This window comes from Lepisosteus oculatus, chromosome 18 (genome assembly GCF_040954835.1).
Source record: "Lepisosteus oculatus isolate fLepOcu1 chromosome 18, fLepOcu1.hap2, whole genome shotgun sequence".
Classification (NCBI taxonomy): domain Eukaryota; kingdom Metazoa; phylum Chordata; class Actinopteri; order Semionotiformes; family Lepisosteidae; genus Lepisosteus; species Lepisosteus oculatus.
The window spans coordinates 11,717,279-11,744,790 of NC_090713.1; the positions used below are offsets into that span (position 1 = coordinate 11,717,279).

The 27,512-nt window shown below is 39.5% G+C and overlaps 1 protein-coding gene across 1 annotated transcript in view; it reads right to left on the bottom strand.

Moving 5' to 3' along the window:
- The window catches only part of LOC138223970 (NACHT, LRR and PYD domains-containing protein 12-like), a 514,121-nt gene that overhangs the window by 29,668 nt on the left and 456,941 nt on the right, over window positions 1-27,512 (bottom strand). The window contains exon 17 of the mRNA XM_069180151.1: window positions 5,803-5,976. Coding sequence (XP_069036252.1) covers window positions 5,803-5,976 — 174 coding nt within the window. The remainder of the gene's footprint in view (window positions 1-5,802; window positions 5,977-27,512) is intronic.

A 27,512-nucleotide genomic window follows, 5' to 3' on the forward strand; every position in this document is an offset into this window, starting at 1 on the left:
TTTGATGATATTTATAACTGACCTGCCAGAAGATAACATCTCTTTTACTATTTGCTTATAAAACTATGACTGTGTGTCTATAACTGCCAATAAGTATCTGTATAATTTTAGATTTTGAAAAGGTTTTGAGACCCTAGGACCTGGCTTTATAAAACCCTAATGCAGAATGTGCTGTCTTTGTTCCCCCAGTTTCAGTAGAAGACACTGGAGTAGCACTGGAAAAGCACTGGAAAAAATCTGGGTATTTTCATGAGCTACAACTTTAGAAAATTGACTTTTAAAGAATGACAATTAAACCCCATTGTTTTGTACCTAATTACAGTGTGGTGCCTAGTGGAAAGACATATTAAAATCAGACTACATGGGGCTCACACTGTCCAGTTTTTCATCAAAACTTGTATTTTATCTGATGGATGCCCGTTTCTTTTTCTTCAATTGTTGAATAAGGGAAATAACATTTGCATCTGCCATTGTTAGGGATAATATACAAAAAATTTCATTCTTTGTTACTTCCCTCTGCTGTGTGTTTTTACGGGGTTACCTGGGACATGGAGCTCTGGGTCACCCCTTATGTAAGATAACAGATGCAGGGGACACAGCTTAGTGAATAGTGTCCTAATGTTACTCTTTGTTACTTGGATCCTGATATAAATCCTTAAGGATCTATAACAGCTGGAAATTGATGTGTCACTCATGGATACACTTCTCATTGGACACTATTTGGAATGATCTAAATTTTGCTTTGAGAAATCCCAATCACCAGTTGATCCTTTTTAACTTAATTCCTAGGACACATCTATTGTCTCAGAGTCAGTTTAAATGAATATTACTGATTCCCCAAAGTGCACACTGTGTTCCCAGGGAGTCACAGGCACATTCTCTCCTGTAGTATGGGAAAGCACTGATATTTTAGAGTTTTAAAGTTTTGGGGAAAGGTGTGTGCAACACTGTCCACAATGTTGAAGCAGAGTGCTCCTTACTCCCCTCTGGTCTTATTGCTGAATAACCACTTCTATACTGACTGAGCAGCACTACAGAAAAGGGTCTGGCTGGCATTACTGCTGTGAAGACAGTGATTGAGACAGATGGAGAACAGACAAGAGAAAGAAAGAGACAAAGTTAAAGAGGAACAAGAGAGTGAGGAGCAAGTGTCAACCTGCGAGACACGGAAATGAGAGGGGAAGCTTTTCTTACAAGATCAGGCATCTTATATTTCTCATCACAGTTTTATTACGGGGAAGGTGAGACACAGTGGGATGAAGAAGACTGTAGAAAGATGTGTCTGAATGTAGAGCACTGAGTGGAACTTTTCTTTCTATTTAATTCCCACTTGCTCCTAATCAAAATCATGACCCCATCTGCAATATTGAACCACACCTCACTCAGATGTCCCAAGCTCCCAGACAGGGTTTTAACTCTTGGTATCAAAGTAGTATTGCAAAATTCTGCAAATTTCAGTTCAAAATCATGAACTAAGTGAAAGTACTGCATGGTTGCCATGTTGGTGAAGGAAGACGAGAATCTGCTGGTCTCACCCCTGGCGAGAGCAAGAGTTTGCGAGGATTGTGATATAAAACTGGCCCTTCCTGCTCACTAGTCGATGTAAACGAACAAGAAGCCAAAACTTGAAAATGAATATGAGTGTGTTTTAGTTGGTTGGCAGATTGTTCTTTTTTCAATACTGTATGGCCTGTTTGCTGTGAAGATTAAAGATCTCTCCAAGCCCATTGTTTCTCATTTCACCTCTGACGGCCACGACCACACTAATCTCTCCGTCTGTGTTCTCAAAGACGGTTTTCCGAACTCATACATCAGAAAGACTACCGAAACCAAAATTATTCTGCAGTTAGGATCACACCTTCTCCCTTCTCTTAATGACAGACTACTGTTCTTTTAAATTTTCTCCATTCATTGGAAGTTTCATTTCACACCTCTCTACACCTATTCTGACTTCACACCTCTTGATTGGCCTCTCTTTCTGTCCCCTGGTCTCACCTCTGACCTCCTCCCTCCCAGCCTTTGTTCTCCTGCTACATTACCTTTGCCTACTGCCCTGTCTCTCTCACACCTGAAGAAGGCTCCACGGCCGAAACATTGTGTTCTCTTTCTTCTTTTTTTCAGCATGGAATGAACCTATTACTGTGACTATATATTATGTCCTTGGAAAGATTGGACATGCTGACATAACACTGATGAAAGTGTACATACAGTATACACGTACACTACACTATGGACAGTATATGTACGTGGTGTAAGTGTATATGAACAAGGACACATCTTAATGTGCAAAGTTATTGGCAGGTGATGTTACAGGAATACCTATAATTATTTGAAAAGGATTCAATCTAATAGACTGTTAGACTTATGGAGAACAGTAAACCCTAATGTTGAAGACTTGTCATGTTATTCTACATCATGTGGAAAGCTTTCTAGCAGGATGTGACACAACTGAGGCTCCAGCAACTGCTGCACACTAAAACATAAATTAATTTTAATCATAATTAATCAGGTTATTTTTTTACAACTTTCAAGTCACCTCCAATATCTTCTAAAACAAACCATGAGACCGGAACAGACAAAAAGTTTTCTTTCACCGTAGTACAGCATTTTTATTACAGATGCTGTTATCATAAACTGATAATAACAATGATCTCACACACCAAAATGCAACCTAAAAATCAAAAGCTGATGAAAACATATAAAATTAGACGATAATTAATAAGAATTGCTTATACTTATATCACTTTTCTGGACACTCCACTCAAAGCTCTTTACAGATAATGGAGATCCCCTTCACCACCACCAATATACAACCTCCATCTGGATGATGCACCAGTATGCTCACAACACACCAGCTCTCAGTGAGGAGGAGAACAGGGTGATGAAGCCAATTCATAGATGGGGAGTATTAGGAGGCTATGATAGGTAAAGTCCAATGGGAAATTTGGCCAAGATGCCAGGGTAATAACCCTACTCTTTTCGAGAAACACCCTGGTATTTTAATGACCACAGACAGACCTTGGTTTTACATCTCATTCAAAGGATAGAGCCTGTTTACAGTATAGTCTCCCTGTCACTATATTGGGGCATTAGAATACAGTACATACAGATTGTGGGGTGACATACAGTAGACATTGTAAACAGGATACACATAGTGCAAAGTGCAGATAGTGCAAATTACAAGGCAATACATAACACAATATACCCAACACACTGGGGGGGGGGGGGAGGTATATAGTAATATAGCAATAACTAGAATAGCTTTTAATACTTTTAAATAATAATTTTGGGTATGTGAACATTATCAATCCGGGTCCTGTATTCACAGAACTTATGTTGATTTATTTTATATTTTCAATTTGTCTCGATGTTTTATCCAAGCTAGCACACATATGGTAACATGTACAAGCTTTTTCAGCTGGCTGACAAGGCTACAACTTGAAAAGTTGATCTTTTGAAAACCAGCATATATCATCCTGCATATTTCTGCCTGGTGAGAGGACACAGTAAGTCATACAGTATAAGAAATCTAAGACTTCTACTGTATACTGTATACTTCTAGTGTATAATTACATTTTGTAATTGCAGAGTTATTATAAACTGTTTGACGGGACATCATTCCAGGTGGAAATTGACTATTTGGCTGGAGGTCTTGCTGGGCTAAACTAAATTGTATCTTTAAACACAAAAACTGGAATGAAAAAAAACATGTTTCCATTTGACAGGGTATTACAGCCTTTTGTATTTGAAACTTGTAGGGAATTTGGTTTTCACAATGGTTTTATAGCTTAGCTACATACAATGTAAAAACAACCAAATGCACAAGAACTGGCTGATGGTATTCTGTTAAAGAGCTTTAATTCATACAGGGGAAGAAGACGAGGAGATGCTTGTCACCAGTGATTTATTCTCTCAGAGTATAAGACAACAGAGGGATACAATCAGGCTCTTTATAAAGATGATGTTAGTATATACAGCAGAAATTCAACATCTTTTCCTGTTCTCACAGATGTAATCACAGACTACAGCAACTTTTCAAAATAGGAAACAAAGGAAATTCTGAAGCACTGTTACTAGGGAGTCTATATATATATATAAATAATTAATTTATAATAGGATTGGGATAAGATAAAATGTTAAGCTATTTTAATACCCAGAAACCTATAAAACACATTAAAATGTATCTAAGAGGTGCTAGAAAATCAGGTTAAGCAAAACTTCAATAGATGGAAACTGCTGCCTGTCTCATTCTTGAGAAGGATGAAGACAGCAAGAATGAAGGTACTTCCAGGATTTCTGTTTTGTTCCAGACCTTCCTTATGCCTCTCAATGACCATTACTAGAATGTCTATTTTGTGTGGTTTAAAGTCAGGGTCCCATGCTACCGTGACCATCGCGGTTCCACACAGGCTCCTGCCCCCTGTCACTCCACCCCGCCGGTTTGTCCTGCAACACCTGGGGCGCAAACCCGGGTCTCCGGCATAACGCAACAGGGAACCATCCGGATGAGCTAAAAGAGACCTCCCTAAACCCAGGCGGCTGAGGTCCCTGCTACGCACAGGGAGGGCGATGATGTCACCGTGTCCGAACTACCTCTGCTACACCCCTCAAAATTACTATTTCTTTATGTATTTCACAATACAAATTGATTACTGTATTTAAATTGCAGAATTTACTTTCATAATGCTTTGCTTTGTTCTGCTGGAAGCAAGCAGGGCAGGCAGGCGAAAGATCAAAAGGGCAGGGGTTGAGCTGAGAGGAACTGATGAAAGCACCAGGGAGAGTCTGAAGGAGAGTCAAAGCACATGCACATGCAGGGTTCAAAGGACAGGAATCAGTCCAAGACGAACAGGCAAGGTCAAAGCACACAGAGAGAGGAGAAAACACTGGGGGGACACAAATCAAAGCTGAGAAGAAGTAAATGAGACTCTAAGATGAGAGGTTAACAAATTGGTAAATTTTGCATACCTAACTTATTTCCACAGCTACATCCTTTCAGATGTATATAAAATATCAGAAAATACAGGAGGAATACAAGAGTAAGACGCAGGTGAGAAAAGGAGGTTGGCCTTTCCACAGCAATTGAAGACTCTAAAACCCATTCAAATCTGCATAAATCCACCAATTCACATTCATGGAAGAATATGAGTAAAAAGTTCATATTCAATATTGGAAGAAACACCAACTACAGTACAAGCCAAATATTATAAATTTGGGAGCACAAACAGTTGGAAGAATTGCAAGGAAAACCTGGCATATTGTAAACATTTTTTGGTATGAAAATAAATTGGGGAAAGCTTCTTGAAGAAATATAAAACAAAATCCTCATGAGGAGTCATTTTCTTCTGGGACAAACACCAGATGAACGGCCTTCAGAGGCAGAAAGATACTTGTTTAGAACTGTCAGAACTGCAGCCATGAAATAAATCACTAGAAACTTGTTAAAGCTGGACAGACCTTGTGTTCAAATGAAGAAGGACTCTATGAATGAAATCTCATGAAGAATATTATCCTCAGAATTATAAATGAACCACAACATATACATGTGTAAAAAAGGATGGGTAAAATGGGAAAGGTTGCATGTCGTGTCTCTCAGTAATGAGATATTAACAAAGAAGCCACAAACTAGAACTTGTATAAGATTGCGTAGCAGTTTTTTGTATTTCTAGGTGCCCCCCTTCTTTTTTGTTTTGTTCTTCCTAGGTGTTTCTTTTCTAATGCATGTGAAAATGGCAATATTCTGTGTCTCAGCATACCTAAATAAAACAATAAAAAACAAAGAAATCGCCAGTGTTCACTTACTTCAGTGTTGTTAATTTACAGTTGGGATCCCTCAGAGCTGCAGGCAGCAGTTTCACTCCTGAATCCCCCAGGTTATTGAGACCCAGATCCAGCTCTGTCAGACTGGAGTGTTGAGACTGAAGAACAGAGGCCAGATCTTCACAACATCTCTCTGTTAGTTTACAGTTCCACATCCTGCAGGCAAAAAGACAGGAGCACAGCTGAACATCTGCACCGCTCATCCACATCCTTCTTTCCAAGTCTTCACTACAACACCCAGCTCAGCAGTAATATAAAACATTATGGCATTATCCATCTCAGAGTGTCCATGGATGAAGATGACGAAGACAACAGCTGCTTCAAGTTTGGGGTCCAGAAGGAAGAAGAAAGATGAGAAGAAAACTGTCAGGAAGGGAGACAGTTGGGAAACAGGGAGACACGTGGAGCTACAATGAAAAGGGGAACAGAAAGAAAGACTTTGACTTTTAACCAAAATAAAAATTGCTTCACATTTATTATGTCATCTTCTTATATTTATGTTTAGTTAGTTATGGGGTTATATGTTGTTTTCTTCAAAAGGTTTATTAATCCCAATGTAAATTACCAACACTTCAGTAAATGAACTGGAGATTTTGTTACTGTTGTTTGTAGATATGTTGAGAAAAACAACATTCCCATTTGAAGAAAAAAGCATCAACCAGGGTTTTAAGCATAACAAAACATAAAATAAAATAATAAAAATAATAATATTAAGCAGTAAAACAGCATACACACACACAACCCCTACAGTATATACTGTACAAATCCCATTAAAAAGAAAAAAGAAAATGATAATGAAACTAAACAAACCCCATCCCTCCCAAAAATATACAACACTGCACACTTTTTACACATAAGAAACAATGACAATGAAACAATGACGTGTCCCTGCCTAACTTATGAATTGCATGACTTTAAAAGCTATAAAAAAAGGGTTTAGCTAAAAAAAACTTTTTTATGCGCGCAAAACGGGTGATTTTTCTTCCTCGTGATCAATTTGGAAACTTCCGCTGTAAGTTACTTTTTAATTAAACGTTTAAAACACTTGAATTTCATAAACACAAAGAAAAAAATCATATTCAACACCTAGCTCAACAGTAATATACAACATCATGTTATTATACATCTCAGAATCTCCATGGATGAGAATGATGAAGATAACTGCTGCTTTAAAATTTGGGTTCCAGAAGGAAAAAGAAAGATGAGAAGAAATTGTCAGGAAGGGAAACAGGGAGACACATGGAGCTACAATGAAAAGGGAAAAAGAAAGAAAGACTTTGACTTTAAACCATAATAAAAATTGCTTCACATGTTCAGTATTATTATATTTTTTATTAGAAGTCATCTTCTTCTAGTTACTGTATTTTTAGTTAGTTATAATGTTGTTGTTTTTCTTCAAATGGTTTATTAATCCCAAAGTAAATTACCAACACTGGAGTAAGTGAACTGGAGATTTTATTATTGTTGTTTATAAATATGTTGAGAAAAACAACATTCCCATTTGAAGAAAAAAAACAATAACCAGGGTTTTAAGCATAACAACACATAAAATAAAAATAATAAACAATAATAATGTGAAGCCTAAACCGCATAAAAAGTCACAACCCCTATATACTATACAAATCCAACTTAAAAGAAAACGATAATAAAACTAAACAAACCCCATCCCTCCTAAAAATATACAACACTGCACACTTTTTACGCGGAGCTGTCATACAGAATGAGCCGTCTGCAGCGTCTGTTTTTATAAATTAGTTTTTAAAATTAAGCAACGTAAGTCATTTCTTTTGACTTCTGTTCCTTTAATTATCATTAAGGACAGCTACTTTCTCACAAATTATATTTACTTTTTAAACCATTGTTAAACAAAGCAGGAGCTTATTGTACTCCCTAATGACATGATGTGGAAAGATTATAGATCTTACTCGCCTTTAGGTTTTTATAAATTTTAGCAAAGTTTCATCAAAACAAATACAAAACTATTCTCGACTATTTCTGAATGTTATGTCTAATTTAGTTCAATATTAGAAATACATGTCATTGTTCAAATGTACGTTAAATCTGAGTATTGGAAATGAAGTAAAATACAAAATTAGTAAAGACAAATTAGGGTAAAATACATTTAAAAAAATTTTGCTTTCACAATTAAAAACAGTCTTAACTGTTTATAACAATTAAATGTATTTTAACGACTGCGGGTTTCGGTACGGAATGGAGCAGGCATGGGACATGGGAATGGGGTTGAACAACACATTTATGTATTCACTTGAACCGGGAAAGGTAAACACACAGGGACAGGGGTTACAGTGCTGCACCTTCACTAACACACACATACATACACACCCGAAGGGAAGAGGCCCCACTATATACTATATCCCGTAGTCCCGCTCCCAGGCGCTCTTCTCAGCCCGTCTTGCGTTCACATGCTAAAGCGCCCCGCATGGCACTACAGTATTAACTAAGAAACGGGGTAGCAGTGTTTAGCATGCTTTTTGTAAGTTTTTTTCATAAATACAACAGTAGCACCAGATGTCTCAGTGGCTTTCAAAATTAAATGATGCATGGAAACCTTTGAACTAGAAAGATAACTAAGCTATCCATCCATTTCAAATGGTGGCACAGTGGTTAGCATTGCTGTCCTGCAGTGCTGGGGCCCCAGGTTCAATTCCTGGGGTACAGTATGTGTGGGGTTTGCATGTTCACTCTGGGTTTAAGTGGGTTTTCTCCAGGTACTCTACGGGTACTGTACCTACATACTGGTCAGTTAATTGGCTTATGGGAATACTGGCCCTGGTGTGTGTGTTTGTCTGCCCTGTGATGTATTCTGGGTGTATTCTGCCTTGTGTCCATTGTTTGCTAGGATAGGCTCCAGCTCCCCTGTACTGGATAAAGACATGAGAAAATGGATGGAACTAAAGGAATTGTGTAACAAAACACAGTGATTAAACCCACTATGAGATGGCAGGATCTCACAGGATAAATTATTTTATAGTGCTGGTTTAACAAAACAGCTTTTCCACTTCTCTGGCACATCAGTATCCATACCTAGCCTGCAAATAAATTCCCTGTAAATATAAATATCTTCAGATGCTGACTCTGGATCAGCATCAGCTGTTTGCCCATTCCTTCATTTTATGTGCATCCAACACACAGCTGAATGCTAGCAATTTCACAAAATCTAAAATACAATCCTAATTTCAGAATCTATGTAAACATTCAACAGTTGATATTCAGTGAGTCTGTTAACTTTATCATCTTCTTCTGCAGTCTGTAACATCTCCTGTGTATTTGTCAAAAGTATGCCTAACCCTTTAAGGAAGTGTCCTGGTTATCAGTGTATTCCTCAACTTTCTCCGAATTACCTTTTTCCTACCTACCTGTACATCCCTAGTCTTAACATGCTCCATGAGAACTTACGTTTAACCTGTGTCTGTTCATCTACTACATGGTAGCAAACTATCTTTGTCTAATTTTACTGTACCTGCCATTTTTTGCAGCCTGCAGATTACACTTTCAGTTATTCTAGATTAATTATTTTCTACTACTTTGAAAAAGTGAAAATCCCATTGTCATTTTCATCCCTGTCCTAACTCCTCTTCATTCTTCATTTTAACTATACTGTTCCTACAGGAAGTTTCAGGTCAACATTCCAGCTTCTCTGTTGTCCATTTCTTTCTTTCTCACTGTTTCAAGCTCCTCTTACTTTCTTAATTCTACTGCTAGTAGATTGTTTGTACATCCTCCCTTGCTTCTTTTTCAACCTTTCCATCCTTCTCCTTCAGTGTCTGGCATCTCTTATTCTAGCCATACCTTGAATATCCATATACCTTGCATTCATTTCTAATATACCTGTATGCTGTTATTTTGCATACAGTATGTTGTCTTTTTTGCAAGAGCTCTTCAGACACGCTGTTACTAGCCTGAACATAACTCCTAATGCTTTGTGCCCTGCAGTAAGTCAGCCTAACCTAAATCCTCAAAAACTGCTTGTATTAATGTGTTTAAATTACAAACATCATATTTAAATACCGGCCATGTATAGCATTAAAAAAAGCTGCATTGTGGAACATCACACCGATTTAGTTTCTTTTAAAGGAACTAGAGAAACCAAAAGGGCTTCTTTTTCTAGAATTGATTACTGCACATCCTGCTCACTGGGGTAATTAAATCCACACTGAGCAATCTCCAATATGTTTAGAATTTGACTGCGAAAATCCTGATCAGGTCGCAAGCAAGCAATTGCATTACGCCTGTCTTCGAGTCCTTGCACTGGCTTCCTATCAGGTTTCGAGTCAACTTCAAAATCCTCATCCTCATTCAGTACCTGTCTGGCTTATTCCCTGTCTACTCCCCACCTTGCAACCTTTGTCCCTCTGACTCTGGTCTTGTAGCTGACCTCAAGAACATCTACATTCTGTGGGTGACAGGGCCTTTTGTATCCCCAGTGATATCAGAGTCACCCACCCTGAGTGCATTGAAATCTAACCTCAAAACCTTTCTTTTTAGAAAGGCTGTTTTTTAGTGTCTGTATCTGCTTCATTTTCTAACTTCGGTAGCACTTCTAACTGCTTGTCTTTCTCATACAGTGGTGTGAAAAAGTGTTTGCCCCCTTCCTGATTTCTTATTTTTTTGCATGTTTGTCACACTGAAATGTTTCAGATCATCAAACAAATTGAAATATTAGACAAAGATAACACAAGTAAACACAAAATGCAGTTTTTAAATGAATGGTTTTTATTATTAAGGGGAAAAAAATCCAAACCTACATGGGCCTGTGTGAAAAAGTGATTGTCCCCCCTGTTAAAACATAAATCAACTGTGGTTTATCACATCTTTGGAAAGCTGAGTTCAATTTCTCTAGCCACACCCAGGCCTGATTACTGCCACACCTGTTCTCAATCAAGAAATCACTTAAATAGGAACTGCCTGACAAAGTGAAGTAGACCAAAAGATCCTCAAAAGCTAGACATCATGCTGCAATCCAAAGAAATTCAGGAACAAATGAGAAACAGAGTAATTGAGATTTATCAGTCTGGAAAAGGTTATAAAGCCATTTCTTAAGTTTTGGGACTCCAGCGAACCATAGTGAGAGCCATTATCCACAAATGGCGAAAACATGGAAGAGTGGTGAACCTTCCCAGGAGTGGCCGGCCGACCAAAATTACCCCAAGAGCGCAGCGACGACTCATCCAAGAGGTCACAAAAAACCCCACAACAACATCCAAAGAACTGCAGGCTTCACTTGCCTCAGTTAAGGTCAGTGTTCATGACTCCACCATAAGAAAGAGACTGGGCAAAAATGGCCTGCATGGCAGAGTTCCAAGACTAAAGACTAAAGAACAAAAAGGCTCGTCTCGGTTTTGCCAGAAAACATCTTGATGATGCCCAAGACTTTTGGGAAAATACTCTGTGGACTGACGAGACAAAAGTTGAACTTTTTGGAAGGTGTGTGTCCGATTACATCTGGCATAAAAGTAACGCAGCATTTCAGAAAAGGAACATCATACCAACAGTAAAATATGGTGGTGGTAGTGTGATGGTCTGGGGCTGTTTTGCTGCTTCAGGACCTGGAAGACTTGCTGTGGTAAATGGAGCCATGAATTCTGCTGTCTACCAAAAAATCCTGAAGGAGAATGTCCGGCCATCTGTTCGTGACCTCAAGCTGAAGCGCACTTGGGTTCTGCAGCAGGACAATGATCCAAAATGCACCAGCGTCTTGTTTCTTGTTTGTTTTGGAGACCTTGATCGATACTGATTGATGACGTCAAAACCCATTTATTTTCTATTGGTACAGATGCAGCCATTCAAAGTGCGCGGCACAGACACGTACCGCTGGTAATTGGCTATGCCATCATGTGTTATACCACGGTACGTGATTGGTTGACCGACAGGGGCACTCGTGGTGCGTTGGTCGGTTGTAGAAAGATTTAAATGTCTTTACTGTGCCCGTTTAAGTATTGAATATTTATATGGAATTTTACCACTGAAGGGAAATCTTAGTAGCTGAGCATAAAAAGAATAGGAGCATAACGTGTGTGAAGGCCATAAACAATATTAACTTTGAAAAATAAACATACAGTATTACAGTAAATGGCTGGTCTCAGTACTTTAAAGAAAAAATACACACCTGTATTCTATTTCTCCCTAAGCATTTTAAGCATTGAAGTCTTTAACTAACATGTGAAATAACATGTGTATAAAAAGTGGTAGTTTTAAGCTTTTCTGTGAATACGCTCGATACCGGAGCCAACAAGCATACTTTAAGAATTTGATTAATAGGGAATATAATATGGAATTGCGTATCTAAAGAAATTAATAACAATATAATTATATTAATGTACTATAACACAATAGTACACGCTGTACAATGTCTGTTTCACCACTCCTCATGTGACCTTGCGGGTGGTACTGTGGTCTAGGTGCCTGACTTATAAACCACAGGTTGGGTGTTCTCCAGCCGGAACCACAACTTTCCTTTTAACAAACATTTCTTTAAAAAAAAATAGCAATGTTATGGACAATTAATTGACTTTATATTTCTAAATATCACAACATGTTCGAATTTAAGTCATTTTTAATAACAATGAATAGTTGTAAATTGTAAATATGTAACAACGTTTACATTGGCGTTATTAATTTCTTCACTTGAGTGTATGGACGATTGTCAGCTGTCACTGAGAGCAGACCCCCCTCTTAGGCTGTGCAAACGATCTTTTAGATTTTTATAGAGAAATGGAGGCTGTACAGTATGTGTTACAATATAAACATTTACTGTCAAACTTTAAATCAAACTTTAAATCACCTACTGTATTACTTGATTCTTATGGACGCCCGGTCCCACCAGGGATTTAAAAAAAAAAAACATGCAATCGCGTATCTAAAGAAATAACAGTATAACTATTGTAAGAGGACCCGGGGAAGGGTAATCTCTAACCGGTATTTCAGGAACGAAACACTGAAAATACTAAATATGGACCTTAGCAAGATGGCGGACAAAAAGAATCAGCTGACCAGGAAATGGAAAGGCTGTACCCTGAGAAACAACGAGACACAGCTGAGCCGCATCAGGAGCCGAAATATAAGTGCCCCGGAGGCAGTGAACAGGGCGGAAGCCGGTAAGGTGAATGTGGTTTGGAGGAAAAGAGAGGAAAGAGGTGCATGTTAAGGATCGGGCTAAGGAATACGGACTACTGAAAGGAGAAAGGATTTATGGTTTTGGATTACGGACACTGGTTACAGATACATCGCGGATTGGCTTTATTACGGATTTGTGGAAATCGGATCGGATCAGGACTAAGGGAACGGATTGCGGACTGTATTCGGAAGACAGTTGGAGGAAGAAACGGCACGGATCTCAGGAAAGAAAAGTGTGGTGTGAGTACTACCGTCATTTACATAAACTCTCCTCCGGAGACACCACACTATGTTCATGCACAAATAGTAGCATGTAACATTATTAGTTTGGGTGTTTCCTCTTGCCAGAAAGCTCTAAATTGCATTTTGAGTGCGGTTTTTGACTTTTTAAAAAAAAAAATTACAACCCATAAATAAAGCTGATACTGTTTAGACTTTTAATTATTTTAAACTGTATTACAGCAGCACAATGCACAATGCAACGTAAATTGCTACCTTTGTCTTCTGCGTAATGTTCACCTCTCTGTCCAGCAAATGTATTAATGTTTTTTAATTACCATACTTTTATGGTACATGACTTTGCTAAAATGTATTTAAAAATAAAAACGATTACAAACGCCAGCAGAGAGAGAGACACACACACAGTTTTTCATTGTCAAAAAGTAATTGTTTTTTACTTTGTCAGCACCCAGACAAATGCAAACGCGTTTTTAATAAAACACTTTTATTCATTCTTAATCAGACTCACATTCCCGAATGCCCCCCCCCGCCCCGCTCAACAATCGTAGGAAGAACACGAAACAGCCTGTTAATAAAATTGTTGCGATTTTGTTCGGTCTGTTCTTCCTCCCAGAATTTGTAGATCGCATTGATCAGTTCTTGCTTTATGGTGGGTTTAGCAGTTTTCCGAACATAGTCTTTCAGCGAATGCCAAACCATCTCTATCGGATTCAAATCTGGGAATTCGGCTGGAGTTTTCACCCAGTTCACTCCTTCTGCTATAAGCCTCGCCCTTGCTACTGTGTTTCGGATTGTTGTCTTGAAAGAGACAGTGCCTTGATCCAAAGTGCTCCCTGATATATGGGGTGGCATGCTGTTTCACCACGACTTCCTCGAAGAATTCACGATCCATAATTCATTTGAAAATAAGAAGTGGTCCTGGGCCTCTTCTAGTTATACCCCCCCAGACGTGAACCTTCAGTGGATGTTTGGGCTTTGGCTTGTCCACATATCTCCCCTTTTTACAAAATGACATGGTTGAAAACGTGTCTCTACCTACTGCGACTCAGACATGGAATGATTAAAGATGGCGACAAGTCAGGCACCCAGAGGTGGGGGGTGCGTCTTTCTGCCTCCATAACATTAGCAAGTTAAAAAAAAAAATTGCGTCGAAAAGCCAGGCATAACAATTGTTTCCTTTTTCTGATCACTCACTGTTTGGATACTCATCTCACCTGCCCTGTTCTTTGTTTCCTTGTTATTTGCTGTGTATGCCTGCTGCGATCCACTCCTGCCCTCACACCTAAAGAAGACTTTTTTACATTTCTATGTGCGGTCCATAGTGCAATTAACCCTTGCTAATACATTTGCAGACTTTTGAAAGTCTGTGCTGTCCTTTGAAAGCGAGATGATCTCTGGTTCTTTGACAAAACAAAGCTTGCCAGATAATGTGAAAAAGACACAAATCGAAACCTGTTTTTATAGCTTTTAAAGTCGTGCAATGTGTAAGCAGGAACACATCATTATATCTTGTATATGAAAAATACATAATATAGCTCCCAAACAAATGCAAACGTGTTTTTAATCAAATGTTTTTATTCATTCATAATCTAACTCGCATAACTCACATTCCCGAGTGCCCCCCACCCCGTCTAACAATTTTAGGAAGACTAAGGAAGGACTAAGGAAGTTGTCATCTGTTGTTGAAGCTCTGTGAGCTCGGTGACTTTGAGACCACTTGTTTTCCCAAGTTATTTGAATCACCACAATTCAAATAGAGAAAAAAAGAGCTGACTGACGAGATTTAAGATGTGGCTGTCAATGTTAGATAGAAAAAAAACACATTGCCCGACATTAGTTACATTGCTTGAAAAATAATTTTATTTAGAGACTGGATAAGTAATTCAAGTGTTTTTGAACTTCCTGAAAAACAAGTAATAATATAACAATATGTGCAAATGTTTTATGATATGTCGCTTATTTGCCTGTCTTGACTGGTGGAGCTCATCCAGGTGTGTCTGGATATCTTGGTCAAATATTCGGCTAGTGTGTACTGTCTGTTTAGGGTTCTGTAGCATTCCACATGGCTGGACAGCTTGCTCCCCCCTGCCACTCCTCTCTGTATACAGTAGAGCCTCCTGTCCCGGCTGCTGGAGCTCATACAGCTGTGTCTGGACAGAATCCAGGGTATCAGCTCAACCACACGGCTGGGCAGCTTTTTCTCCCCTCCCACCCCTCTCTGTGTACAGTAGAGCCTCCTGTCCTGACTGCTGGAGCTCTTACAGCTGTGTCTGGAGAGAATCAGCTTGTGAGCACTCTGTGATTAAATTAATTCTCATTATATTATCATTCCCACTGTGCATAACAAGGAAGATTAATAAACACAGGGTTGTTTAATGACAATCTATTGTATATCTCATGGCTAAATAGTCAAGTCTAGCCAAAAGAGAAAACATTGACTTTATTTAAACCCAAGCGAAAGTATTAATGGTTTTTAATTACCATACTTTTATGGCACATGACTTTGCTAAAATGTGTTCAAAAATAAAAACGATTGCAGTTGGCATGCCTGTAGCTTTTTCACGAAACCTCCTAGGGTAACAAAATTATTGTGTTGTACAGCTTTTCAGCTAAATATACAGTATTTATCGCTGACACCTGAAATTGGAGCTGCTCGCCGCGCGGTCAATCGCGACTAATAAGCAGTGAAAACATGTGTCTGTCTTTCTGTGGGGAGAAGGGAATCTGATCTGATCTGATCTGCAATCGCTGGAAGACTCGCTGCCTTCTACTTTGAAAATACTTGTGAAGCCGGTTTAATTCGCCACAGCCAGCACTCCCGCAGAGAGTGATGAAAACCGTGCTGCGCCCTCCTATTTGGCATTTTAGTTATGGAGGCGGAAAGACGCCCCCCCACCTCTGGGTGCCTGACTTGTCGCCATCTTTAACCATTCCGTGTTCGAGTCGCAGCAGGTAGAGACACGTACGAAAAAAAGTTAAATCCAGCTACAATACATATTTATTGATTTAAAGTTGAAATTCTGAGCCTAAATATAAAGTTAAAATCTCGACAAACGAAGCAATGTAGGAAATGCGCACACAGAAATACACAGAAAATAAATCCGTTCTGACATCTGAAATCAGTTTCGATCAAGGTCTCCAGAACGAACAAGAAAAAGCGCATTTTCAAAGAGCAATTACGCTGTTGTAGATTAAGCCGGTTCAGGGACGCCAAATATGTAATCATAGTGGCTCTCTGAAGGCACCAGTTCTGTAGGGTTTGGGCATTCACTGAGACAATTATTAATTGTAGCAGTAAATCACAAAGTTGATTCTTTTGATGGCTTTAGAATCCAACCATGCGACATAACTCAAACAACGCGCACACACAGGTACTAATACACGAGGATACATTTATTAATACATAAAATATGCATATAAACCTAACAGATCTTATCGAGAGGGTTATCAGAATACAAAAGATATTTATTCATTCAGTTACGAAGAGTTACACATATCAAGAGGACATACGTTCGGTATATCATTCATTAAGACCGTTTCGTAAAGTGGACTTGGTTACAACTTCTACATTAGATACTCAAACAAGTACATAACTCTTAGGAATTAAATTGATATCAACTGGTTGGGATAACAATTGAATTCTCGAGCTGTAATGCATTGAAGTTGAATACTCATCCAATCTATGGGGATTCAGATCTCCTGCGGGCACAAAGAAACCGTTGCAGGCTGTTGCTGTCCAATCCGCGCTCTCTGGCTCCGTGCCAGGCTGTGCTGTGCGGCTTGCGACGGTGCGCTGCTGATGCTCATTGTTGGCTTTAACTAGCAAAGTTTGTGCACAGGAGAAAAGATGACTGTGGGTCCCAGCAAGTCAGGAAGAGGACTGGTTCGTTCCTGATGAAGAGCTAGTTCTGAATAGTGATTCAGCTGTCCACAGTTCCGACCTGTTCACGAGGCCTGCTGCTGGTTACTCTCTGGCAACCTCCACTCTAGACTCTTAGAACAAAGGAAAGTTCTGGCAATCGGACACACTGGCCGTTCCATGGTTGTCCGGGCTGAGTCTCAGGATGGTCAGGAGGCGCGCTGCGAGAATGTCCTGCCCTTGGGAGCCTTCTGCTCCTGGGCCGTCCTGCCCTGGAATTCTCCTTTGAATTCCCTTTAGAATTGTTGAATCTGAATCTGAATCTGAATCTCCCAGGCTCTCTGTGTTGCCTGTTTTTACCTGGAGGAACTTCAGCTCATTGATTGGCTGAAAGTTCCATGGGCATCAGAGTCCCACGTGGGTTACTCGGCCCTACCAGTCCCTGATTGGTTGATCAAGGTGAGATATGAGTCACTTAGTCCTGACACTTAGGAATGCAATCCAGATGTCCAACTCGCACTCCCTAGACAGATAGGCACCAATGGATGACCATTGATCATGATAGCCAGGCTTAGCTAAGTGCATCCCCCTTTGGGAGCTGTCCTTGGACCTTAAATCACCTTGCATGAATGGTTTCTCTGTGGCTGCACCACAGAGATGAACAGAGAAGTGAGGCCTAATTTGGGAAAGCTCAGAAACACTTAATTCTGCCTTATTATTAAGCCTCGCCGCTACACTGTGTTTATGTAGAATAAGTGATTAGATTTATGAGCAATCTAATTTCTTATTCGTTTAAAACAGTGAAATAGCTGCAAAAGATCAAGGTAGCGATTTACGTTGCATTGTGCATTGTGCTGCTGTAATAGTTTAAAATAATTAAAAGTCTAAACGGTATCAGCTTTATTTATGGGTTTGTGTTTGTGCATGAACATAGTTACAGTATACTGTTGTTTCTTTACATACGCGATTGCATGTTTTTTTTTTTAATTCCTGGCAGGACCAGGCATAAGAATGAGTCCATAAGAATCAAGTAATAGGTTTCATTGCGCTTTGACAGATCGCTTTGACAGAAACCAAATTTCCCAAATTTAATATGCTTTTCTATATTTATTGTCAATTAATTGTCCATAATATTGCTATTCTATTTTTTCAAAGAAATGTTTGTTAAAATAAAAGTCACGACGCTGGCTGGATTTGAACAAATCTAAGTCGGGCACCTAGACCACAGTACCACCGCAAGGTCACATGAGAAGTGGTGAAACAGCCCTACATAAACAAGTATCAACAGACATTGTACAGCGTATACTATTCTTGTGTATATAATTATATCGTTATTAATTTTTTTAGATACGCGATTCCATATTATATTCCCTATTAATCAAATTCTTAAAGTATGCTTGTTGACTCCCGTATCGAGCGTATACACAGAAAAGCTTAAAACTACCACTTTTTATACACGTTATTTCACATGTTAGTTAAAGACTTCAATGCTTAAAATGTTTAGGGAGAAATGGAATACTAGTGTGTATTGTAACGCTTACGACCGACAGGTACTGTGTAAGAGCCGGTTTACCAGAGCAGGTGACGTCACCGCCCTCCCCTGTGATAGCAGGACTACAGCTAATGGGCTGTAGAGAGATCTCTCTTTGGCTCACCGGGCTGAGTGACGCGGGAGTCCCAGGTTCGAGCCCCCGACGGTGGGGAGCCAACCTAATGCGGCAAGGGCGCCCGCCTGAGCCCCTGTTACAGTACTTTTTCTTTAAAGTACTGAGATCAGCCATATACTATAATACTGTATGTTTGTTCCAAAATTAATATTGTTTATGGCCTTCACACGCGTTAGGCTGCTATTCTTTTTATGCTCAGCTACTAAGATTTCCCTTCAGTAGTAAAATTCCATATAAATATTCAATACTTAAACGGGCACAGTAAAGACATTAAATATACATATACATACTGTATACAGTACAGTTTTGCATACAGTAATATGTTTATGTTCCTAAATCAATATCTTTTATGAGCATGTGAAAGGCATGGTGAATCAGAGATTCTCAAAAATTACTGTTGTGACTGGAAACTCTGTTTCCAGATCACCTGGCACTCGAGAGGTAGCCACATGAACACATACACACACATATGCAAACATTCCACTATCAAAACAAAGGCGATAACACTGGTTTTCTACAAAAACAAACTAGTCTGGAATTAGGGGATAGCTTTGCTTGCTCTGTGGGTGCACCCACAGAGTAAAGTAAGCTTGTTCCTGTATTATGAAAATTAATCATTAACTCAAACCAAACACTTGTTTTAGAAGTGAAATTAACTGAATTGGTAATCAACTCACGCATCTCTAATAAATAAGCTGTTTGGATTTCTCACCGGTATAATGGTTTCTCCCACAAACCCGTAGGACCCCAATTTTGGCATGGCAACAGGGACTGGCTTAGTAGTGCCTGTTTCAGGATTGCACATGCGTGGATTGATTTGTATGAAGGTACCATTAAAAGGGGGTAGTATTTTCTAAAATAACAGTTATGTACGAAATGGAGAATGATATTGTATTTTTGGTAATAATATGTTCATTGTTTATTTGTATATTTAATGTAGAAATGTGTACATCAGAATTCTGATTATTATTTTGTCAAATTATTTTTTGTGCTTTATAGTGGAATATTCTAGGGGGAGGAGCTTAACCTAGAAAAGGAGCTCTTGAAGTTAGGAGGGGGGAGTTAGGAGAAGGTGGATTGTGGGGTAGAATTGGAGCTGCCTGCAACAATCTAGTGTTTTTTTTGTACAGTAATTAATGTATCTATTTCGTATTAGATACACAAGACTCCCCACTGTGAGTTGTCAGCTTTGGACAATGCGGGGTGTTTGGGAGTGTGGGGTACACCGGCTAACTGTCTGATATCTCCGAAGAAGACAAAGTGCCTGTGTTGAATTAATACGTGGGTGAAATATTGGTTTAAATATTTTAGGAATGATTGATAAAGGTCTGTCGAGATAAGAACAAAAATTCAAGTTAGAGAGAGAAAAGTTGTGCGCCTCTGCCTATTAAGCTTTCGACGCGGTTCTATGACGAACAATTTAATCAGCCACTTGAACTTTTAATGTAGGGCTCTCGATTAGAGATGTCAATGGTTCAGATGGAAAAAAAAATTACACACAGCTGAAAGTTAGAGGGCTGTAATGGATGGTATCTTTGCCCCTAGTGGTGACCAGCGGTAGAGCATTAATTGTTCTCCGCTGTGTCACAGAGAGAAATCTGTACAGGCTTTCCCAGGAAGGCAGTATCCCCACACATGTTTCCAGGGAGTGTCAGGGAGAGACGGCAGCTGAGAAAGGTGCACAGCCTGTACAGAGCTTTCCCCTCAGCTGTGGCCAGAGATCATTCCTCTAAAGTATGAGACTATTTCAGTTCCCAGCAGGCCAGGGAAAACAGGGAGCATATCAGGAAGATGACCCTATATTAACAGCATTCCCCGAGATGTAGTGCACAGAGAATCTGACATGAATATCTGCCTGTACACTGCAGGGAATACAGTCCCAAAGTAGCTCACATCCAGTCCACATAGCGCCAGCAGCCTGGGTCCATGTCTAGCAGGTGTTGTAACTGGGGAACAATGGCTCAGACCAGTCTGCTAGTGAAGAATAAGAAGTGGCCCAGTTCTGTCTCCATTTGAGTATTGTGGCTATTGGGTTGTTTAAGAGGGGAGAGACACAGGGGGACATAGTGGTTAACATGGCTGTATCACAGTGCCAGGACCCTGGTTCAGCTCCGGACCTGGGGAAATATTTCTGTGAAGTTTGTATGTTCTCTCTGTGTTCTCATTTGTTTCCTCTGTCGAACCCCTGATGGACTGACAACCAGTACAGGCTCCTGTGTTGGGCCCATTGCTTGCTAGCATAGGCTCTGGCTCACTCATGACCCTGAGTTAGAAACAGTGGAGTCCAGGACAGACTGGGTGTCTCCTGCTCTCTACACACACAGAGAGCACCACTCCTCTAGCAGACTGAGGAGGAAAGGAGGCAGTGGGGACAGGTCAACCCCACAGGTGATCAGTAGAAAGAGGACCAGGGCGAGTTTGAGGTCTCCTGCGTTCAATTCTGCAGGACACAAGGCCAGGCCATGAGCAGTTGATGACAACAGTTGAGAGTCCTCTAGGGTTTCTCACAGTGCCTGACATCCCAGCCATGACCATGATGTCATCAGTGTACTCAGAGTCCCGGATAGTAGGATCAGGACAGCCCGGGATGTAAAGCTCCTTGATGACCTAGCGCAGGCTTCTATTATAGACTGTATACTTCTACTAAATAATCACTTTTTGAATTCTAGAGGCTTTATAAAATATTTGAGAGGACACCATTCCAGGTGGAAAATTACTATTTGGCTGGTAGTCTTATCATGCTAAACTAAACTGTATCCTTAAACACAAATAATGAAAACTGAAATTAATACATTCTGGGTCCAGATAAGGCATTTGACAGGGTACTACAGCCTTTTGTATTTGAAACTTGTAGGATTTTCATAATGGTTTTATTGTTTGGCTACATGCAATGTAAAAGCAACCAAATGCACAGGAACAGGTTGATGGTATTCTGTCAGACACCTTTAATTCATACAGGGAACAAAACAAGGAGATTCTTGTACCACTGATTTATTCTCTCAGAGTATAAGACAACAGAAGGATACAGAGGGAGGAGATATAGCAGGAGGAACACACAATCAGGCTCTTTATAAAGATGATATTATATACAACAGAAATTCAACATTTTTTCCTGTTCTCACAAATTTAATCACAGACTACAGCACCATTTCATGATACAAATTAAAAATGCAAATTCTGAAGCAATGCTATCCCTGAAGATAAAAAAAGTACAACTTGAAATATAATTTTGATAAAATAATGTTTAGCAATTAAAATACCCTGAAACCTAGAAAACTTATTAACATGTAATAAAGAAGTGCTAGAAAACCAGCTGAAGCAAGACTTCAATAGATGGAAACTGTTGCCTGTCTCATTCTTAGGAAGAATTAAGACAGCAAGAATGAATGTACTTCCAGGATTTCTGTCTATTTCCAGACCTTGATTATGTCCCTCAATGACCATTGCTAAAACATCTATTTCATGTGGTTTAAAGTCAGGGACCAATGCTAATTCTCTCAAAAAGACTATTCCTTTCTACAGTATATTTTTTTCATAATACTCTTTTTCTTCTATGTGATTACTGTATTAAAATTGCTTAAATTATTTATTTTCACAATGCGTCGAGTTAAATTAAGTATAAAACAAGGTTTCAAGTGAGATGAATACCTCTTCACCATTTTGCTGGGGAGCTGTTACTCAGGTAGTTGAAGCTTTAAGCTGAGTTGCACAGAAATAGGACTGTAGATTAATAATAAAAATAATAATAATTGCTTACACTTGTATAACACTTTTCTGGACACTCCACTCAAAGCACTTTACAGTTAATGGGGACTCCTCTCCACCACCACCAATGTGCAGCATCCACCTGGATGATGCAACACCAGCCATAGTGCACCAGAACACTCACCCCACATCAGCTATCAGTGGGGAGGAGAGCAGTGCAATGAAGCCTATTCATAGATGGGGGTTATTAGGAGGCCATGATTGGTAAGGGCCAATGGGAAATTTGGCCAGGACACCAGGGTTACACCCTTACTCTTTTCGAGAGACGCCCAGGGATTTTTAATGACCACAGAGAGTCAGGACCTCCATTTTACATATCCTCCGAAGGACAGCGTCTGTTTATAGTACAGTGTCCCTGTCACTATACTGGGGCATTAGGACCCACATGGACCACAGGGTGAGCGCCCCCTGCTGGCCCCACAACACAACTCAACACAACTGCAGGGCTGCTGAAGGCCAGACTAAGTTTAGAGAAGAGACTCAACATGGGAGTCAGACAGGTTCAGGTGCTATAGCAGTGAAAGTGTACCTGAATATCAACACAGAAGTGAAACCATAACCAGAGGTATAACATTAAATTCATACAGTATATAATACATGGGATCACCTAGGTTCTTGATGTAGCCGATGTTGTGGCCCACTTCAGTCAATTGCACAAAAAATGAAACTTCTAATTTGGCGGTGCCTCCACCAGAAACAGCCCTCAATTTGTGACTAAATTAGACTTTTCAGAAATTTCAACTGTAATTCTACCAGTGATCACAAGATTACTGTGCAGGATATTACAATGAACAAATAACCTCTAAATAATTACCTTTTTTGTAATTTAAACTTCAAAAACATATATAGACCATGTTATACTGTAAAATATCTCAAACTCAACATCATATTTTGTAGTAGCTGTAGGTTATCCTAACCTGAAGATCCAAGGTCATTTGACCCGGGAACCAAATATGTTAGTTATCCACCTACTGTATTCTTGTTGTAAACAAGGAAACTGTACTGCCCTTTGCGAAGTTGTTGTAAACTATTCTTTAAATTACAGTAAAGAGTGTTGGTTCTCTAAAGCGTGCTTATTGAAAGTTGCAACATATAAAACTAACCGTTAGAGCAACAACAAACAAAAAAAATACTATAAAAAGGAATGCACAGAGTCTCTTAAACCAAAAAAAAAATCATTGGTGAGCTTGTTGAGAGGAGAGATGATGAATTCCCCAAATGTAATGATTTCACTAATATGTTTTTCAATTTTTTTGAAGAAATGGTTTGTTAATACAGTATAGTAAACGCAAATTCAGAAAAAAGAGTTTTGTCCACCATAAGGCAGGACAATAAATTGAGGCCTGAGTACAATAAATCAAACGGTCTGGTGAGAATAATCTGTATCCTGTGTCCACTGTTCTCAGCTGTAAATCATTAGGTTCACTCGCAGCCTCTGATGAGAGTAACCCGCTGCCTCTTCACTGCGCTCCGCAGAGCCTGAGTGTTTTGAGAATGAATGTGGATGCCTCGCACTATGTTCAATCTACCCAGACATTTTTCCAATCCTAATCTAGTCCTTTCTTTTTCTCTCTTTTCCTAATAATCTCTCCCCTTTTCCTCCTGTCTATTGAATTTAAACTCACCCCACTCCGAGCTCACTAGTTGATCAATATACTCCGGATCTTTCCATAGTGCTGTCATGATACTCGCTCTCCAGGTTTTTACTCTCGGGACACATAGTCTCAGACCCCCTCCAGTTCAAAGAGCACAGGACATGTTTAACAAGGTTGAACTACAATATAACTTGCATTTCACTTGATCATGTTTACATTAACATTATATTCACATACTGTACTAAAACAACAAAAACACACATTAAAACTACATAAATTCACACAGGCTGCAGAAGGAACAGACAGACTCTGCTGGATCCAAAACAGACACAAACTACTTGATAACAATGGTAGCGCACAAGACACTCCACTGTGGGTTTTCAGCCTTTTAGTGAGGTGAGAATTTGTAGGGTTTTGGCGAGTGCGGAGTCCAATAGTTTACTATCTGATATCTCCGAAGAAGACAAAATGCTGGTGTAAAATCAATACATGGGTGAGGTAATCGTTTAAATATTTTAGGAGTGAGCGATAAAGCACGGTTGAGAACAAAAAGAACATTTTTTCTCTAGTTAGAGGAAACATTTGTGCTCCTCGGGGTATGGAGCTTTCGACGAGGCTCTATGAGTCACCATTTAGTCAGTCAAATGAGCATTTAATACAGGTCTCTCAATTAGGGACATTAGAGGTTCAGAAGTGAAAATTATTTTCATGCAGCTGTCAGGGATGAAAGTTAGAGGGCTGTAATTGCTGGTATTTTGGGCCCTCTAGTGGTGACCAGCAATAGCACATTAATTCTTCCCTGCAGTGTCACAAAGATAAATCTGTACAGGCTTTCCCAGGCAGGCTGTTTCCCTACACAATTCAATTCAATTCAGTTTTATTTGCATGGCGCTTTTTACAATGGATATTGTCACAAAGCTGCTTTATAGTTTCCAGGGAAACAGATGATGACAGACATCAATGCACAGCTTGTTCAGAGCTTTCCCCTCAGGTGTGCCCAGAGACCATTATTCTAAACTAAGAGACTACTACAGGTTCCAGCAGGCCAGGAAAAAAAGAAGGCACATCAGGGACATCACATCAGATCCTACATTATCAGAAACTCACACTAATCTGATGTGAAGCAAGACTTCAACAGATGGAAATCGATGCCTCTCTCATTCTTGAGAAGGATGAACACAGCAAGAGTGAATGTTCTTCCAGTATTTCTGTCTTGTTCCATACCTTCCTAATGCCCCTCAATGACCATTGCTAAAACGTCTATTTTATATGGTTTAAAGTCAGGGTCCCATGCTATTTCTCTCAACCCCTCAAAATGACTACCTTTCTATAGTTTTTTTTATAATACAAACTATTTTCTAAGTGATTAATGTATTTAAATTGCAGAATTTATTTCTATAATGCTTTGAGTTATATTAGATGTAAAACATAATAATGTTTTAAGTGAGATGACTACCTCTTCACCATTTTGCTGGGGAGCTGTCACTCAGGTAGTTGAAGGTTTAAGCTGAGCTGCACAGAAGTAAGACTGTAGATTTGGGAGAGTTTGAGTGCTGTAGGATTTACCTGAGGTTTTCTTCCCTCCCAAATAAATCTAGACTGAAGTTTGTCCTGAAATTTGACTTTATCTGTCATTACAAGGATATGTTTATACTGTCAGCTAATTGACAAAGTGGTAGTCCAGCATTTGAACACCATCAACATCACTTTTAATAAACAATTATCCAGTTCAGGGTCACAGTTACCCAGAGCCTGTGCCAGTGTTACGACCCCAGGTGTCTTGAGGGAAAGCTGACCTATCTACTAAAACAAAACCCGAAAGACTCGGTCTTCGTCGTTTTTCGACACCCTAGCTTACCTTCACTAACTACCCAAAGCCCATACTAGACAAAAGGCACTCACCCATCCTAAACTAGTGTTACTAATACAGAGACCAACTATGTGTGCAGAATGTACCCAACAACCTAAACTAACCCTATACACAAGTCCACACAAATACACAAGTGAACTACAACTGCCAATATGGTAAAATGAGAGTAGACAGAAGGAATAGGGTACAAAAGAGCACAGAGGTTGAGCATATAACATATAATAAGTTTGGGCAAGGTAATGGCAAAATAAAGGATAGCACAAACAAACAAAAGTACAAGGAGACAAACACAAACCAACAAAAGCCGAAGCTATCCGATAACACACACACACACAAGGCGAAATGAACGAAAAAGGAGAAGCGAAGCAGAAGCAAAACAAAAGCGAAATGAAGCTGAGCCTAGCAGAACCAAAGTCAAGCGAAAGGCCCCTACATTCAGAAAACCTTTAAATTATATACCGAATAAGCTGCGTTCTGATTGGCCAAGAGTTGATTGAAGATGATGTAATACAGAAACAATGGTGTAATCATGGACCAATGGGGGAAGGAGAACAATTAAAGCCAGGAAGTGTGGAAAAGAGCACATGGACCACACACTGCGAAGTAACACCCAGGAAGCACAGGACACAAGGCGGGATTGAACCCTGTACAGGAGGCCAGTCTATCAAAGGGCACACAATCACACCAGTGCCAGTTTTCCCAGAAGTCAATTAACCTACTAGCATGTTTGTGGACTGTGGGAGAAAACTGGAACGCCACACAAACATGGGGAGAACATACAAACTCCATACAGATAGCACCCCAGGTCTGGAATTAAACCCAGGGCCCCAGTGACATATCTGCTGCAATGAGCTGATGGAAGCAGCAACCTGGAGACTGAATCCAGGCGCAGGCTCTGCTGGAAGCAGGGGAGGCAAAAGTGAAACTAGAGACCCGATCAAAAAGGCAGGGGTTGAGCTGAGAGGAACTGATTAAAGCACCAGGGACAGTCGGAAGAAGAGTCATTTAACATGCACGGTTCAAAGCTAAGGGATCAGTTCAAGATGTGGTCAAACAGGCAAGGTCAAAGCACAGACACAGAAGAGAAAACACTGGGGAAATTCAAAGCTGGGAAAATGTAAATGAGACTAAAATAAGACATTAACATTGATATATTTTGCATACCTAACAGACAAATCTTTTCAGATGTATATAAAATAGAAGAAAACACAAGAGGAATACAGGAGTTAAGAGTAAGATACAAATGAGATGTTGGGGTTGGGCCTCCCAATGTAATTGAAGAATCTAAAACCATTAAATTCTGTATAAATTCACCAACTCGAACTCATGGAGAGAATATGAGTAAAAAGTTCATATTCAATATTGGAAGACACACCAATTACAAGCCAAAAATGATAAATTTTGATCACAAACTGTTGGACTGGCTGAAAATACCTGTCATATTGTAAACATTTTTGGTACGAAAACATATTTAAAAATCCTCATTAGGAGTCATTTTCCTCCGGTGACAAACACCAGATGAACTGTGTTCAGTGGCAGAAAGATACTTGTTTAGCACTGTC